The sequence below is a fragment of the Hypanus sabinus genome, chromosome 2, assembly GCF_030144855.1.
Source record: "Hypanus sabinus isolate sHypSab1 chromosome 2, sHypSab1.hap1, whole genome shotgun sequence".
Classification (NCBI taxonomy): Eukaryota; Metazoa; Chordata; class Chondrichthyes; order Myliobatiformes; family Dasyatidae; genus Hypanus; species Hypanus sabinus.
In genome coordinates, this window is record NC_082707.1 from 110281431 (window position 1) to 110300160 (window position 18730).

Here is an 18730-nt window from a genome sequence, read left to right on the forward strand (position 1 = left end):
AAGCCGTGCTGCCCAGAACCCACCTATTTAACCCTGGCCTATCACAGGACAATTTACAATGACTAATTAACCTACTAACTTGCATGTGTTTGGATTGTGGGAGGAAATCCATGTGCACATGGGAAAGAACATACAAACTAGCTAACAGAGTGTTAGTGCATATTCTGGAATTAAGATATATAGCAAATATTAACCTCAGCAACTAACTTCAGTAGCCAATCATTAGACCTGAATGGAGATTGTAGATTAAATTTTAAATGTACAATAGTTTCCTGGAGCTGTGAACACTAGTTAATTGAAAACCAGTCAATGCTGATTAATATTCATTTTGGGTGTCTGGAGCATGGATATGAAGGAAGAGATGTGAAAATTATATGTAATTCAAAGAAAGCATTGTAGGTACAGTACACTAAAACTACAGAATTGTCTTTTTTATATGCTAAAGATCAATGTCATGTAAAATTGGGTCAAACGAGCCTCTTCCTCCAAGAGTGTCTCACTTTTTTGAATAAAGCACTTCTGTATCCATTAGCTTCAGTGTCTCTCTGGTGGCTATGTTCATGTTACAACACAAGATGACATCAAAATTGAACTCTGACCATCCTCAGCAGTAATAATATTGCACTACTAACCACTGCATTATGATAGTGCCCCATAATAAGGAAATAGCATAGCTAGAGTTGTAAATTTTCTAGGTTTCTGTTCATGCAAACAGAAGGGAGAACTATTACAGCACCAACAAAAAACATAGCATTTAACAGATCGGTCAATGGGTTAACCAACAATTCTACTATGAAGGTTTCCACGAAGTACCATCAAGATTTGGTGGTGAAAGAAACCATGAAATGAATCTGTTTCAATAGATGCTGATTCAACTGTCCTCTTCAGCAAATCAGCTGTCAATCAAGTGAAAAAAACACACAGAAATCAAAAAGCTGAAGATGCAGTACATCTGAAAAAACAGGGAAAGCTGGAAACACTTAGCATGCAAGGCAATAAATTGGTAAATTGTTTTTCTTTGTCACACGTACTTTGCCTGACATGCCTTCCATACTTATCTTTTGTTTCATACAGAGAGCAAATCTGCATGGAGTACTGCAGGTACATTCTCAAAAATACCCTCTAAAGTGCTATCCTTAAGTAAGAACTCAATCAGAAGTGCTCAATTAAGTGGAGAAAAGTTAAGAATGGAACTTACTGTCAGATACAATCCTGCATTAAGATGGCATATTCATTTTCAGATTATTGAGCATCAGAAAAACCAAAGGGCACCATAGTAGTGAAGCAGTTAGCGCCACACTATTAAAGCTCAGGATATTCCAGAGATCTGAGATCAATTCCAGCACTATTCTGTAAGGAGTCTCTGTACATCCTCCCCATGGAATGTGTGGATTTTCAATGGGGGCTCCAGTTTCTTCCCACAGTCCAATGATATACTGGGTAAGTTAGTCGGTCATTGTAAATTGTCCCATGATTAGGTTGTGGTTAATCGAGGTTATGAGGTTGCTGGGATGGCATGGCTCAAATGGCAGAAATGGCCTACTCCGCTCTACATCACAAAATAAAATCATGTCAAATCCAGTCTTCTGAATGAGAAGGAAAAATTCTTTTAAGAACACAGGAAACAGTATGGTATAAACATATTTGTGGATCTCTTGTGCCTAATCAATTAGAATTTGATGTTTAAGACTCAATTAGAAAATACCAAAATATTGACTAACTCACCTTTCCACAATTTGGTGTCAGCTAACATCAATTTGCTGACCAGGCAAGGTTGATTCGAGCCTGGAGGATGGTGAAGTACAACTTCACAGAAAATTTGACGCAATCCAGCTATACAAAAGAAGAACAAACTTTTTGTATCTACTCAAACAGACTCCCAAAAGGCTTTCTATTTAGAGACTATGGACCAATGGAATAATTGCATTTGCCAGGATGAACGCTGTTGCAACAACATTCATCGTTTGATCCCATAAAGCATATTGCTTGATTGACATACCTTTGTAAAAATTCACACTACCTCATCCTTGCTGTTGTGTATACCATCTAAAAGGTCCATCTCAACAATTTACGATGACTTTTTCTGTAACACTTTACAACCTATTACCCGCTTCTGCATGCAGAGGGACAAAAGCACCTAGCTTTTTGATACCACTGTCTGCAAGTTACCCCCTAGGTCTCACACAACCATGATATGCAAAGACTCCAAAGTTCCTTCATTGCTGCTGGGTTGAAAGAGTGGAACTTCCTATAGTGGCAATAAAAGCTGGCCCTGTTGGTGACACCCACAACTTATGAGCACGTTATAAAAATCTTTAAATGATGCAAATTTATCCTAACAAGGCAGTCAAGCTTAATAAATTTATGCATTTCTGCATTTCCATGTAGCCTTGAGAGATGGAGAAAAGTGCTATTTGCATTAAGTCAACAGCTCATCCAATTAATAAGGACTGGAGATATACATATCCAAGCAGGTGAAGACAGTAAACTCCAGGAAGTTAACCTGCATGAACAATTAACTACAATAAAAAGGAAAGTATTGTGAAGGAGGTGATACTTGAATTGATGCTGCTTTAAAATACATACAGACTTTGTCTCTCTAACTTGATCAAGTTAATTTAGAAAAGAAAGATTAAATAGATTAGTGGATAATATATACTCCAATAAAGTTTCATACAGCCAGATAAAAGATATTGGACTAGGTGCAACTTTGAGTACCTAAACTTATCACAAAGTTTCAGACTGAAGCTATTTACTAACAGAAATAGGCAGACATTTCTAAAGATATTCATGTCAGTCTGGCAGTGCATTGTGTTGGGCCATTCACCAGTGATGGTCTAAGAGAGTATTAATAGAAATACAAGTTTCCTCTCTCACACACACATCATTATAAAGGTCATGGAATCTTGCAAGTGTTTGAGGACAACAGACACAACACACACAAAATGCTGGAGGAACTCATCAAGCCAGGCAGCATCTATAGAAAAGAGTACAGTCGACGTATCAGGCCGAGACCCTTCATCCTGATACATCAAAATACCCTTGAGCATGTTCCACCATTGAATAAAATGGTAAGTGATCTTTGACTTCAGCCCTACATCTATGGTAAAAATCTCCAAAGACTCACAGATCCTCTGAGAGGAGGAAATCCTCCTCATCCTCTTTTCCTAAATGGGTGATCTCTTATTCTGAAGCTTTGTCCTAGTCCCAGATTCCCTCTTGAATGGAGAAAACATCCTCTTCATTTCAACTAAGTACTTAGGACTTAGGTTTCAATAAGAGGTGTCTGATTCCTCTCAAACCTGATGAACAAAAGCCCAACCTGCTCAATTAAATATCCATTACAAACAAGACCATTCTCCCACATCTAATTTGACAATCCCATCCTTCTCCTGTAATGATTCCACTGTGGTCATTCAGTTCTTCTGCCTATCTACTCCAAATATTAGACTTTCCCGTAGGTACCTCTAAAATACCTTCCTTCATGAACATAAACAACAGAATCTGCAGATGCTAGAAATCCAAGCAACACATGGTCTCGGCCATGTTGGTATGTTGATACCAACTGTACTTTTTTTCATAGATGCTGCCTGGCCTGCTGAGTTCCTTCATGAACTTTGGTTTCCCTTCTACCACAGTTGACAGGAAACTCGATCATATCTCATCTATTTCCACACTTCTATTTCAGATTGCACTTATACTTGCACAACTTCCAGATGTATCTTTACTATGCTCTGCTGGTCTATGATATCACTTACTGTCTCTCCAGTTCCCCACACTATCATAGACCTACCCTTTTATTCTTCCCACATTCCCAACCCACCTCTCAGCCCATTTTGCTCTACTTAAAAATTGCTTCTAATTTTTCCCGGTTCTGATTAAAGACGATCATATGTTAACTGTTTCTCCCTCTACAAATACTGCCTGTTCAGTATTTCCAATATTTTCTGTACTTGTTCTAAACTGACCTTTCTTTACAATGGTTCAACATTATTCAAGAGATACACTTGGAATTTTCCATTCCAGTTTGAACTTTCCAGAATTAAGGAACTTTATAAAATCACAAGTGCACCTATCATTGTGGCAGCCACTTCTGAGGTTGACAGTCTGTAGACCCTTTCTTAAGTAGCTTTCTTAATAACAATTTGTCTATTTTTGTGATTGCTATTCTTATTCCTCCCTTTTGCCCTGATTTTATTCAGGAAGAAGAGTCTTCCACCATGAAGACAGATACATAGGATTTGTTTAAAATCTCCATTTCCTTATTTCCCACCATTATCTATTCAGTCTTATTCTCAAAGCATCCAATATTTATCAGAGCTACCATTTGTTATCTACTCTTGCAGGCAGTTTTTTTTTTCTTCTAAATGTAACAAAACACATTGATGAAGGTACAGCAGTGGATGTAGTAAGGCATTTGATAAGGTTCCCCATGTGGGCCTCAGAAAGTAATGACAGATGAGATCCACGGAGACCTTGCTTTGTAGATTCAGAATTGGCTTGACCACAGAAGGCAAAGATTGGTTGTGGATGATTCGTATTCTGCATGGAGGTCGGTGACCAGTGGTGTTCTGCAGGGATCTGTTCTGAGACCCCTCCTCTTAGTGATTTTTATAAATGACCTGGATGAGGAAGTAGAAGGATGGGTTGTAAGTTTGCTGACAATACAAAAGTTGGGAGTGTGATGGATAGACTGGAGGATTGTCAAATGTTACAGTGTGACATTGATAAAATGCAGAACTGGGCTGAGAAGTGGCAGATGAAGTTCAACACAGATAAGCGTGAAGTGGCTCATTTCGGTAGGTCAAATTTGAAGACAGAATATAATATTGATGGTAAGACCTTTGGGAGTGTGAAGGATCAGCAAGATCTTGGGGTCCATGTATATAGGACACTCAAAGCTGCTGTGCAGGTTGACAGTGTTGTTAAGAAGGTGTCTGGTGTGTTAGCTTTCAGCAGCCGTGAGGTAATGTTACAGCTATATAAGACCTTAGTTACTGGAGTACTGTGTTCAGTTTTGATCACTTCATTACAGGAAGGATGTGGATGCTATAGAGAGCGCAGAGGAGTTTTACAAGGCTGTTGCCTGGATTGGAGAGCATGCCTTATGAGAATAGGTTGAACTTGGCCTTCTCTTCTTGGAGTGATGAAGGATGAGAGATGATCTGATAGAGGTGTTTAAGATGATGAGAGGCATTGATCATATAAGTAGTCAAAGGCTTTTTTCCAGGGCTGAAATGGCTAACACAAGGGAGCATAGTTTTAAGGTGCTTGGAAGTATGTACAGGGGGGATGTCAGAGGTAAGTTTTTCCACACAGAGAGTGGTGGGTTGTGTGGAATGCACTGCCAGCGAAGGTGGTAGAGGTGGATAAAATAAAGTCTTTTAAGAGATTCTTAGATAGATACATGGAGCTTAGAAAAATAAAGAATTATGCAGTAGGAAAATTCTAGCATTGTGGGACTGTAACGTGCTGTAGATTTTCTATGTTCTATGTTCCAGGTTATTCTGATAATCTAGTTTCACTCTCTACTTTCTGTAAGACCAAGGGTTCTCAATCTTTTTTATGTCATGGACCCCTAACATTAACTGAGGGGTCCGTGGACCCCAGGTTAGGAACTCCTTTGTTTGGTATTCTTTATTGGTTTTTAAGCATTCCCATTTTTCTGTAAGATCATTAATTAATTAACCAACCCTGTTTAATTGCAGATGAACTGATTTAAAGTATTCTGTTGTCTGGTTGATTGAACAGCATATTCTAAAAAAATCTACGCTGAGTATACAAACAAGAGAAAACCTGCAGAAGCTGGAAATCCGAGCAACACACACAAAATGCTGGAGGAACTCAGCAGGCCCGGCAGCATCTTTGGAAAAATATACTGTTGACGTTTCAGACCAAAACCCTTCAACAGGACTCGTCAACTGTTCTTTTTTGTATAGATGCTGTTTGGCCTGCTGAGTTTTTTCAGCATTGTGTGTTACACTGAAGACATATATGCCAACTTGATGTAATCTATGTAAATATTAAAATTACCCATAATTATTGCAACACCTTTCTTTTAAAAAAAAAGATTCAGCTGAAGTTTTGTACTTGCCCGAATGACCAATAAGGTGGTTGAGCCAGGAGAGAAGACGTAAAGCAAATGCCTGATGGGATACAACACTTGAGTGAAGAATCTCAACATGAAGAGGTGACTGGAAGACACTGTTTGAAATATTCTGGAAGAAAAATTAGCAATAAACATTGTAATACTCTCTTCAGATTGCCCAAAAACATTTTAAAGAATTTATTAGTTGTATCAGTGCTATTGTTACAATGGCAGTAACTAATCAGCATTTCATTCATATATCAAATGTCACCAATCTGAAATATCAACCTACCTCTTCCTTCAACTGCTGCTTGATCTGAGTACAGACAACATTTTATAGACAATAGACAATAGGTGCAGAAGTAGACCATTCGACCCCTCGAGCCTGCACCGCCATTTTGAGATCATGGCTGATCAATTACCATCAATACCCGGTTCCTGCCTTGTCCCCATCTCCCTTGATTCCCCTATCCATAAGATACCTATCTAGCTCCTTCTTGAAAGCATCCAGAGAATTGGCCTCCACTACCTTCCGAGGCAGTGCATTCCAGACCCCCACAACTCTCTGGGAGAAGAAGTTTTTCCTTAACTCTGTCCTAAATGACCTACCCCTTATTCTCAAACCATGCCCTCTGGTATTGGACTCTCTGAGCATCTGGAACATATTTCCTGCCTCTATCTTGTCCAATCCCTTAATAATCTTATATGTTTCAATCAGATCCCCTCTCAATCTCCTTAATTCCAGCGTGTACAAGCCCAGTCTCTCTAACCTCTCTGCGTAAGACAGTCCAGACATCCCAGGAATTAACCTCGTGAATCTACGCTGCACTTCCTCTACAGCCAGGATGTCTTTCCTTAACCCTGGAGACCAAAATTGTACACAATACTCCAGGTGTGGTCTCACCAGGGCTCTGTACAAATGCAAAAGGATTTCCTTGCTCTTGTACTCAATTCCCTTTGTAATAAAGGCCAACATTCCATTAGCCTTCTTCACTGCCTGCTGCACTTGCTCATTCACCTTCAGTGACTGATGAACAAGGACTCCTAGATCTCTTTGTATTTCTCCCTTACCCAACTCTACACCGTTCAGATAATAATCTGCCTTCCTGTTCTTACTCCCAAAGTGGATAACCTCACACTTATTCACATTAAACGCCATCTGCCAAGTATCTGCCCACTCACCCAGCCTATCCAAGTCACCCTGAATTCTCCTAACATCCTCATCACATGTCACACTGCCACCCAGCTTAGTATCATCAGCAAATTTGCTGATGTTATTTTATATGCCTTCATCCAAATTGTTAACTTAAATAGTAAACAGCTGAGGTCCTAATACTGAGCCCTGTGGCACCCCACTACTCACCACCTGCCATTCTGAGAAACACCCATTCACCGCTACCCTTTGCTTTCTATCTGCCAACCAATTTTCTATCCATGTCAATGCCTTTCCCCCGATGCCCTGAGCTTTGATTTTACCCACCAATCTTCTATGTGGGACCTTATCAAATGCCTTCTGAAAATCGAGGTACACTACATCCACTGGATCTCCCCCGTCTAACTTCCTGGTTACATCCTCGAAAAACTCCAACAGATTAGTCAAGCATGATTTACCCTTGGTAAATCCATGCTGGCTCGGCCCAATCCTATCACTGTTATCTAGATATGCCACTATTTCATCCTTAATAATGGACTCTAGCATCTTTCCCACCACTGATGTCAGGCTGACAGGTCAATAGTTCTCGGTTTTCTCCCTCCCTCCTTTCTTAAAAAGTGGGATAACATTAGCCATTCTCCAATCCTCAGGAACTGATCCTGAATCTAAGGAACATTGGAAAATGATTACCAATGCATCCGCTATTTCCAGGGCCACCTCCTTTAGTACCCTAGGGTGCAGACCATCTGGACCTAGGAATTTGTCAGCCTTCAGTCCCATCAGTTTTCTCATCACCGTTTCCTTCCGAATGTCAATCTGTTTCATTTCCTCTGTTACCCTATGTCCTTGGCCCATCCATACATCTGGGAGATTGCTTGTGTCTTCCTTAGTGAAAACAGATCTAAAGTACTCATTAAATTCTTCTGCCATTTCTCTGTTTCCCATTACAATTTCACCCAATTCATTCTTCAAGGGCCCAACATTGTTCTTAACTATCTTCTTTCTCTTCACATACCTAAACAATTTTCTCCATAAGATCATGAATCAGCCTATTTGGTTTACATGTGCTTTTTTCATTTTCTCACCTCTTTTCATTTAGCAAATTATGTTTAACTTTACACCCATATGCATCCCTCCAGCTTCTCCTTAAATGTGTCTCCCTGCCTCATTTATTCCTTGTGATAATTCATTCCATACGTCATAGCATCTTGCAGAATTCTTCCAGGGATTCATTAGTGACCACTTCATGTCTTTTTCTCTTCACAGAAAACCAAAGGGCAACTGGGTATTTGTCAAAGGAGCTGATCAGTCAAGAAATATTATGATAATTTTGTTTCATGGCATGCATCACTGATTTCTTTTAAATCATTGCCATGTTGCAAAATAGGGTTGTTTCTACAGCTGTTGAGCAGTTATCTTCAACAATGTGTGTTGGATGCATAGTGCAAAAAAATGGTATTACTTACAAAAATTTCAAGCTTTGTTTCTTGACATGAAAGCAATGTTCCATGCTTTACAGCTCTACGACCCTAAAGAAGAAAAGCAAAACTGCCAAACTTAAAAGATCTATATTGCAATGAAACAAAAATAATAAATACACATGACTCTATAGAAACAAACTTGCAGTACACAATTATTTGCTAGTTTACTAATGATACAAACAGCTCATTCCAAATTAAGTTATTGTGGCGGCTCATTTCCTAGCGTATGCGAACCGACTCACAATTAGATAGCCTACGGGGGTTTGCGAGCACAGAGCTTTGGAGCCTCTTCGCCATGGGGGGCCGGTTGACAGAGGCTTAAAAGTGAGGCTGAAGTTTTCGAATAAAGTTTTTCCTTCGACTGCAGTTACCGACTCCGTGTCGTAATTTTAGCGCTGTTTGTAGCACACCGCTACAATTGGTGACCCCGACGGTCCAAACGATTTTTGGACCAGAAATGACCGACGCCGCCTCTGTTCATGCGGTTTCGTTGAAACTGCCGGGTTTCTGGACACAGCGCCCGGACCTATGGTTCCAGCAAGCCGAAGCCCAATTCCACGTTCGCCGGATCACCTCAGAAGACACCCGCTACTACTACGTGGTGGGCTCCCTCGACCAGGACACAGCTGCCCAGGTCGCGGAGTTCGTACAGTCGCCCCCGGCAGACGGCAAGTACACGGAATTCAAAGCCCTGCTCCTCAGGACTTTCGGACTCTCACGGCGCGAGCGGGCTGCCCGTTTACTGCACCTGGATGGCTTGGGCGACAGACCTCCATCGGCTTTAATGAACGAGATGTTGTCTCTGGCCGAGGGACACACAGGCCTCATGTTTGAGCAGGCATTCCTGGAGCAGCTGCCCGAGGACATACGCCTGCTGCTGTCCGACGCGGATTTCAGTGACCCCCGGAAGGTGGCAGCCCGGGCGGACTTGCTGTGGAACGCCAAAAAGGTGAGCGGGGCGTCCATCGCACAGATCACCCAGCCACGCTCCCGGCAGCAAACCAGTCCAGGCCCGGCCGCAGAGCCCACTAACCCCCGGCCCAATGACCACTGGTGCTTCTACCACCAGCGGTGGGGCGCAGAAGCCCGCCGTTGTCACCCGCCCTGCAAGTTCCCGGGAAACGCCAGGGCCAGCCGCCGCTGATGGCTACGGCGGCTGGCCATCGGGATAGCCTCCTGTATGTGTGGGATAGCAGGTCGGGACGCCGCTTTTTGGTCGATACTGGGGCTGAGGTCAGCGTTTTACCTCCGACAAGTTACGACACTCGCAGCAGGGCACCGGGTCCCCCCCTGAGGGCCGTGAATGGCAGCACAGTAAGGACCTATGGCACCCGTCAGGTGCAGCTACAGTTCGGCCCCAGCCAGTTCACGTGGGACTTCACACTGGCCGCCGTAGCCCAACCGCTTCTGGGTGCGGATTTTTTGCGAGCTCACAGCCTGCTGGTTGACCTGCCCAGGAAGAGACTGGTACACGCCGAGACCTTTCAGACGTTCTCCCTGGGCGCGGCCCAGTTGCCAGCCCCTCACCTCGGCTCCATCACGCTGTCCGACAACGACTTCACCAGGGTCCTGGCGGAGTTCCCATCGGTTCTGGCACCGCAGTTCACAGCAGCCATGCCCAGGCACGGCGTACAGCACCACATCCCGACACAGGGACCACCCCTCCATGCCCGTGCTCGGCGGCTTCCCCCGGACAAGCTCCGACTGGCGAAGGAGGAGTTCCAGAGAATGGAGGAATTGGGGATCATCCGGCGGTCCGACAGCCCCTGGGCTTCCCCCCTGCACATGGTGCCCAAAGCGACGGGGGGCTGGAGACCGTGCGGCGACTACCGCAGGCTGAACGAGGCTACCACACCGGACCGCTACCCTGTGCCGCACATTCAGGACTTTGCGGCAAACCTGCACGGCGCCCGGATCTTCTCCAAGGTCGACCTTGTCCGAGGGTACCATCAAATCCCGATGCATCCTGACGACGTCCCCAAGACGGCTCTCATCACCCCGTTTGGCCTCTTCGAGTTCCTCCGCATGCCGTTCGGCCTGAAGAATGCCGCACAGACGTTCCAGCGGTTAATGGACGCGGTGGGACGGGACCTGGACTTCGCGTTCATCTATTTGGATGACATCCTCATAGCCAGCGGCAGTCGTCAGGAGCATCTGTCCCACCTCCGTCAACTCTGCGCCCGACTGAGTGAGTACGGTCTTACAATCAACCCTGCCAAATGCCAGTTCGGACTTGATACCATTGACTTCCTGGGCCACAGGATTACTAAAGACGGGGCAACCCCTCTGCCCGCTAAGGTAGATGCGGTCCGCCACTTCCCCCGACCCACCACGGTCAAAGGCCTTCAGGAATTCGTAGGTATGGTCAATTTCTACCGCCGCTTCCTCCCTTCAGCTGCCCGGATCATGCGCCCCCTGTTCGCCCTGATGTCGGGTCCGAGCAAGGACATTACCTGGGACGAGGAGTCCGCCGCCGCTTTCGTTCAAACGAAGGAAGCTTTGGCTGACGCCGCAATGCTAGTACATCCCAGAATGGACACCCCTACCGCCCTCACAGTGGACGCAACAAACACGGCAGTCGGTGGGGTGCTGGAGCAGCTCATCGCAGGTCGCTGGCAACCCCTGGCGTTTTTCAGCAAACACCTGCGGCCACCCGAGCTCAAGTACAGTGCTTTTGACCGGGAACTGTTGGCGCTCTACCTGGCAATCCGGCATTTCAGGTACTTCCTAGAAGGTCGGCCCTTCACCGCGTTCACGGACCACAAACCGCTTACCTTTGCGTTTACGAAAGCATCCGACCCCTGGTCATCCCGCCAGCAACGCCACCTGTCCTACATCTCTGAATACACAACGGATGTCCGGCACGTCTCGGGTAAGGACAATGTCGTGGCGGATGCGCTCTCTCGCCCTACCGTTCATGCCCTTTCCCAAGGGGTAGACTTTGAGGCACTGGCAGAGGCACAGCAGGTAGATGAGGAGATTCCGAGTTACAGGACTGCAGTCTCTGGTTTGCAGCTCCAGGACTTCCCCGTGGGCCCAGGTGAGAGGACCCTACTCTGTGACGTCGCCACCAACCAGCCCCGTCCGGTCGTCCCCGCAGCCTGGCGGCGACGTGTTTTCGACTCCATTCATAACTTGGCGCATCCCTCCATCCGGACAACTGTCCGGATGGTTTCCAGCAGGTTCGTTTGGCACGGACTCCGCAAACAGGTCAGTGAATGGGCCAGGACGTGCATGCACTGCCAGACGGCCAAGGTTCAGCGGCACACCAAAGCCCCACCGCAGCAGTTCCATCCCGCCCACCGGCGTTTCGACCACATTCATGTGGATATCGTGGGCCCCCTGCCAGTGTCGCGCGGAGCGCGTTACCTCCTGACTATCGTGGACCGGTTCACAAGATGGCCAGAGGCGGTCCCGCTCACCGACACCACCTCCGAATCTTGCGCCCGAGCCCTGATCGCCACCTGGATATCCCGCTTTGGTGTACCAGCCCACATTACCTCCGACAGAGGCGCCCAGTTCACCTCCAGCCTGTGGTCAGCTATGGCCAGCCTTTTGGGGACTCAGCTGCACCACACCACTGCCTACCACCCACAGTCGAACGGGCTAGTGGAGCGTTTCCACCGTCACCTGAAGTCGGCCCTCATGGCCCGCCTGCGAGGAGCCAACTGGGCGGACGAGCTTCCCTGGGTCCTTCTCGGCATCCGCACAGCGCCCAAGGACGACCTGCACGCCTCGTCGGCCGAGTTGGTATACGGCGCGCCCCTGGCCGTCCCCGGGGAGTTCCTACCAGCCCCGAGGGGGCAAGAGGAAGAACCCGCTGCAGTCCTGGGCAGACTTCGCGAGAAGCTCGGTAACCTGGCCCCCATACCCACTTCACAGCATGGGCGGCACCCGACCTGCGTACCCAAAGACCTACGGAACTGTAAGTTTGTGTTTGTACGAAGGGGCGGGCATCGGCCACCGCTGCAGCGGCCATACGAGGGGCCGTTTACGGTGCTCCGGAACAACGGGTCCACGTTCGTGCTGGACGTTGGGGGGAAGGAGGAGGTTTTCACGGTGGACCGCCTCAAGCCGGCCCATGTGGACCTGGCGCAACCGGCCGAGTTTCCGGCGCCTCGGCGCAGAGGCCGACCTCCCAAGCAGGTTCTGGCCCAGGCTGTGGACATTGGGGGGTGTATCGCCGGTTCTGGGGGGGGGTTATGTGGCGGCTCATTTCCTAGCGTATGCGAACCGACTCACAATTAGATAGCCTACGGGGGTTTGCGAGCACAGAGCTTTGGAGCCTCTTCGCCATGGGGGGCCGGTTGACAGAGGCTTAAAAGTGAGGCTGAAGTTTTCGAATAAAGTTTTTCCTTCGACTGCAGTTACCGACTCCGTGTCGTAATTTTAGCGCTGTTTGTAGCACACCGCTACATTATACTTGATTGATCAGATCTCTCTCAAGGTAATAGTCGACCCTCCTTATCCGCAGGGGATTGGTTCCGAGACCCCTCGCAGATACCAAAAATCGCAGATGCTCAAGTAACTTGGCTAGTGCGGTGGTCTTTAGGACCCAGCAGTACCCCGGACTTTATTTAACATGTTCAGCACAGTGGACATTAGGACCTGGTGGTGCAGCTCTGAATCTGCAGTGTTTCTGTTCACGAAAATAATCACGATCGCGATTGAAAATAAGGTAGAAGTAATAAAGTGATCAGAAAGAGGTAAAACTCCATCGGTCATTGGAAAAGCATTAGCCTACAGTCGGTCAGCAATTGGAACAATCTTAATGGAGCATGTGAAAGGCCCTGCCCCAATAAAGGCTACAATTATTACTAAGCAATGCAGCGGTTTAATTATTGAAATATGTTTCTTAAGGGTTTTATATGCATAGAAAGGTAAAATATGTATATACTCAGAAAAATGTTTGACTAACTGACGCTAAATACCGGATGTACCTGTTTCGACTTCAAATACGACTTAAAGACAGACTCAGAATGGAACTCGTTCATAACCCGGGGACTACCTGTACCTTTAAGTCATTTCTAGATTACTTATAATACCTAATACAACGTAAATGCTATGTAAATAGTTGTTATACTGTATTGTTCAGGGATAAATGGCAATAAAAAATAGTCTGTAAATGCTCAAATAACGAGTGCTGGAGAGTGAACTTCCGGGTTTTCCCAATCTGCAGTTGGTTGAATCGTGCTTGCGGACTGCAGCTCTTAAGCTGCTGGCTAATGTTTGGGCTTATGTGCATTATTTTACACAAGCATGCAGAAATCTGCTATCATGGTAGATACTTAATATTTCGAGTAAAGGAGACTTGAAAAGTATAACAAAAATTACATGCAGACAAGGAAGGCAAGGATAGAGACTATATAAAGTGTGTCACAAGGGTCAGATCAGAAGTCTTCATTCAGAGATAAAAACAGAAAATGCTGGGAAACCTAAGCACATCAGATTGCATTTCTGAAAAGAGAAACTAATATTTCAGTCCAAAGACTCCTCATCAGACTTCCTCAGTTATATTATTGGACCCAATAAACTACTTCTCTTTCCTCAGATGCTGCCTGACCCGAGTTTTTCAGGTATTTCCTATCTTACATATTTCTAGCAGTTTTTAAAAGAATTTTCCTATTCAAGATACAAGCTTTTTTGCTTTTCTGCACAAGAATGCAAAGAATATAACCTAGTCTTGCGCTTGTATTTTTTTGGTATTGACACCCCAACTAAATCTCTAAACTGTGTGAATTCTGCAATTTTTTTAACTCTAGTCAATAGTACATTTTTGACCCCACAATGACGGCCAAGTCTTCAGTTTTAAAGCCTATGCAGTAGAATTATCATTCTAAGCTTCAATGTGCACTCTCTTTCTCAACCTTTAACTTTAAGCTTTTTTGGTATGAATATTTTTTTCATGTTAATGTAGAGAAAGTTCTATACAAATTCATGCTTACAAGAGCCCACAACAACGAACAGCACTTACCTCTTTATCTATCAAGGTTGTGTAACTCTGTGCTTCTTTTTGTGAACAGTCTAATGCCCGCTGGAGCAAGTAAATTACGTGGTCAAATGAAGGCTGCTTATCATTAAACAGCAAACAGAAATAGGAGTCCGACTTCTCCCTTTGGGAGATAAAAGCATAAGGGTAAAACTTTGCATCAATACATTTTATTCAGATTATCATCAATTATCATTACCAGACAAAATTGGCAAGCACAATACAAGATGCTAACTGACTTCTCTGCCCAAAACTATGGAATCCTCCACCACTGACAGCACATTCAAATTCCCAGACTCGTCTGATAGCACTAATCAGAGAATCAGATGTCACTTACTGCATTTTTTAATTAATAAACAATAAATACTTCTGTGGTTCTGAGATCTTAATACTTGCATTTGAAAGAAAAACAACTGAACCCTACAGTTTTTATGAACTTATTTATTGAATGGAAGATGGGGGCAGCATGGTAGTGTAGGGGTTAACACAATACTATTACACAGCCAGGCCTAGGGATTTAGTAAAGTAAAGATTATTAAATCACTAGTAAAGATTTAGAAAATTTGTAAAGAGATCGTAGCTGGGAACATTTTGCATCTAATGATCATAATGCCATCAATTTCAAAATATGGAAAAAGGTAAGTCTGGTCCATGGGTTGAAGTTCTAAATTGGAGAAAGACCCATTTTAATTGTATCCAAAATGGAGGTGGTTTAAACTTCTATGGTACAGAATGGGAATCAGTATGATAAGAGTTGTGGATGTGCCAGCAGTTTTACAAGTAGATGATGGGTGTAACATGAACGCAAGGAAGAACAAGCCAATGATTGGATACAAATGCAAACAGAGCAAAGAGTTAAACTGTACCATGGAGACAAAAGTCCAAAAGGTGAAGAACGCAGGACTGAAGGTGCTGTATATAAATGCACGTAGCATTCGGAATAAGGTGGACGAACTCATGGCGCAATTACAGATTGGATGGTATGACGTTGTGGGCATCACTGAGCCCTGGATGAAAGAAGGCCATTGTTGAGAGCTTAACATCAAAGAATATACTTTGTATTGAAAGGACAGGCAGGAGGGCATAGGCGGTGGTGTGGTTCTATTAGTAAGAGATGGAATTACATCTTTAGAAAGGTGACATAGGGCCAGAGAATGTTGAATCTTTATAGGTGGAGTTAAGAAACTGCATGGTTAAAAATATCCTTTATGGGAAATAGGCCTCCAAATAGTAGCCAAGATGTAGGATTGAGATTGCAAAGGGAGCTGGAAAACACAGGTAATAAGGGTAATGTCACAATTGTAATGGGGACTTCATTATGCAAGGAGATAGGGAAAATCAGATTGGTGTTGGATCACAAGTGAAGGAATTTGTTGAATGCCGATCAGATGGCTTTTGAGAGCCACTTGGAGCAAGGCCATCTTAGATTGGGTGTTGTGTAATAACCCAGATTCTTTTAGGGAGCTTAATGTAAAGGAACCCTTTGGAGACAGTCACCATATGATTGAATTCATACTGCACTTTGAGAAGGAGAAGCACAACTCACATGTTTCAGTATTGCAATGGGATAAGGCGAGTAACAGAGGCATGAGAGAGAAGCTTGCCCAAGTGGACTGGAGGAGGGTACTGGCGGGGATAACAGCAGAGCAGAGGTGGCTGGAGTTTCTAGGAGTAGTTAACAAGGTGCAAAATAGATACGTCCCATATAAATAATTGTTCTCAAATGACAAGGCAACCGCAATTGACAAGGGTACTGCACAAGACTGCATAAAAGCCAAGGAAAGGCCATATAAGGTAGCAAAAGTGAGAGGGAAGTTGGATGATTGGGAAGCTTATAAAATTCAACAAAAAGCAACTAAAAAAGCTATACTGGAAAAGATGAAATATGAGGGCAATCTATCCAATAATATAAAGCAGGATACTAACAGTATTTTCAGTTCTATAAGGAGTAAGAGGGGGGCAAAAGTTGATATTGGACCCCTGTAAAATGACGCTAGTGAGGTAGTAATGGGAGAAAAAGATTAACTTAATCAGTCTTCACTGTGGAAGACACTAGCAGTGTTCCAAAGGTCTATGAGTGTCAGGGAGCAGGAGTGAGTGCCATTGCTATTACAAAGGAAAACATGCAGGGCAAACTCAAAGGTCCTATGGTGGACAAGTTAGCTGGACCAGACAGACTACATTCCAGAGTCCTGAAACAGGTTGCTGAAGAGATAATGGATTCTTTGGTCATTATCTTTCAAGAATCACTTGATTCTGACATGCTCCAGAAGACTGGAAGATTGCAAATATCACTCCACTCTTTAAGAAGGGAGGAAGGCAAAAGAAAGGAAATTATAGGCCAGTTAACCTAATCTCAGTGGTTGGGAAAGTGATAGAATCTATTATTAAGGATGAGGTTTCAAGGTACTTGGAGACTAGTGATAAAACAAGTCAAAATCAGCATGGATTCTATAAAAGGAAATCTTGACTGACAAATCTGTTACAGTTCTTTGCGGAAGTTACAAGCAGGGTAACCAAAGGAGAGGCAGTAGATGTCATTTACTTGGATTTTCAGAAGGCACTTGATAAGATGCCACATGAGGCTGCTTGTTACAGGAAATATAGCGGCATGGATAAAGGAATGGCTGACAGGCAGGTTGTAGTGAGAAGGAATAAATGTAGCCTTTTCTGGTTGGTTGCAAGTGACTAGTGGTGATCCTCAGGGGTCAGTATTGGGACCACTACTTATTACATTGTTGTCACTGATTTAGATGATGGATCAATAGTTCAGACTATTATATAAATGTGGAGAAATTTCAAACATCCAAGGTGCAGAGCGACTTATGTATCCTCGTGCAAGACTCCCAGAAAGTTAATTCACAGGCTGAGACCGTGGTAAAGAAGGCAAATACAATGTTAGCATTTATTTCAAGGGAATAGAACAAGGAGACAATGCTGAGGCTTTATAAGACACTAGACAAACCGCACTTGCAGCACTGTCAACAGTTTTGGGCCCCATATTTCAGAGTGGATATGTTGTCATTGGAGAGTGTCCAGAGGAGGTTCACAAGGATGATTCTGGAAATGAAGGGGTTAACATATGAGCGTTTGGCAGCTTTGGGCCTTTACTCACTGGAATTTAGAAGAATGTGGGGCAGGGGGAGGAGATCTCATTGAAACCTACCAAATGTTGAAAGGACTAGATAAGGTGGATGTGGAGAAGATATTTACTATGGTGGGGTACCCAGAACTGGAGGGTACATCCTCAAAATTAAGGGGTGACTTTTTAAGAACAGAGGTAAGGAGGAATATTTCTAGCCAGAGAGTAGAGAATCCGTGGAATGCTCTGCCAGACTGTGGTGGAGGTCAAGTTCGTGAGTATATTTAATGTGGAAGTTGATAGTTTCCTGATTGCTCAGGGCATCAAACGACATAGCAAGAAGGCAGGTGTATGGGGTTGAGTGAGATCTGGGATCAGCAATGATAAAATGGCGGAGCAGACTCAATAGGATGAATGGCCTAATTCTGCTCCCATGTCTTATAGCCTTAGGGTCTTTATCTGTCAAGTGTGGATTGAGACAGGCCATTTTCTGGCAAAGGTGTACTTGGTAAGTGGGAGACCTTCAAAAACAAAATTTTAAGAATACAAAACTTGCATGTGCTTGTCAGAATAAAAGATAAAGATAATAGGTGTAAGGAAACTTGGTTTTCAAGCAAAGTTGAGAAGTTTAGAGAAAAAAGATGCATAGCAGGTCTAGGCAAGTAGGAACAAATGAGCTGCTTACGTATTACAAGAAATGCAAGACAGCACTTAAAAAAGTAAACAGGAAGTCTAAAAGAAGGCATTAGGTTGCTCTAGCAGACAAGGTAACAGAGAATCCCAAGGGATTCTACAGATACGCTGCGAGCAATAGGATCGCTAGGTACAAAATTGGTCCTCTGGAAGACCAGAATGGTAGTCCATATGTGAAGTCAAAACAAATGGGGGAGATCTTAAATGAACACTTTGCATTTGTACTTACTCGGGAGACAAATAC

At 44.3% G+C, this 18730-nt stretch overlaps 1 protein-coding gene across 3 annotated transcripts in view; it reads right to left on the minus strand.

The window, feature by feature from the left end:
- The window catches only part of ubr1 (ubiquitin protein ligase E3 component n-recognin 1), a 302958-nt gene that overhangs the window by 191591 nt on the left and 92637 nt on the right, over window positions 1-18730 (minus strand). For all 3 annotated transcript variants that reach the window (XM_059951970.1, XM_059951981.1, XM_059951990.1), the window contains 4 exons: window positions 14697-14835; window positions 8708-8770; window positions 6095-6218; window positions 1726-1833 (listed from right to left, as the gene is read on the minus strand). In XM_059951970.1, coding sequence (XP_059807953.1) covers window positions 1726-1833; window positions 6095-6218; window positions 8708-8770; window positions 14697-14835 — 434 coding nt within the window. The remainder of the gene's footprint in view (window positions 1-1725; window positions 1834-6094; window positions 6219-8707; window positions 8771-14696; window positions 14836-18730) is intronic.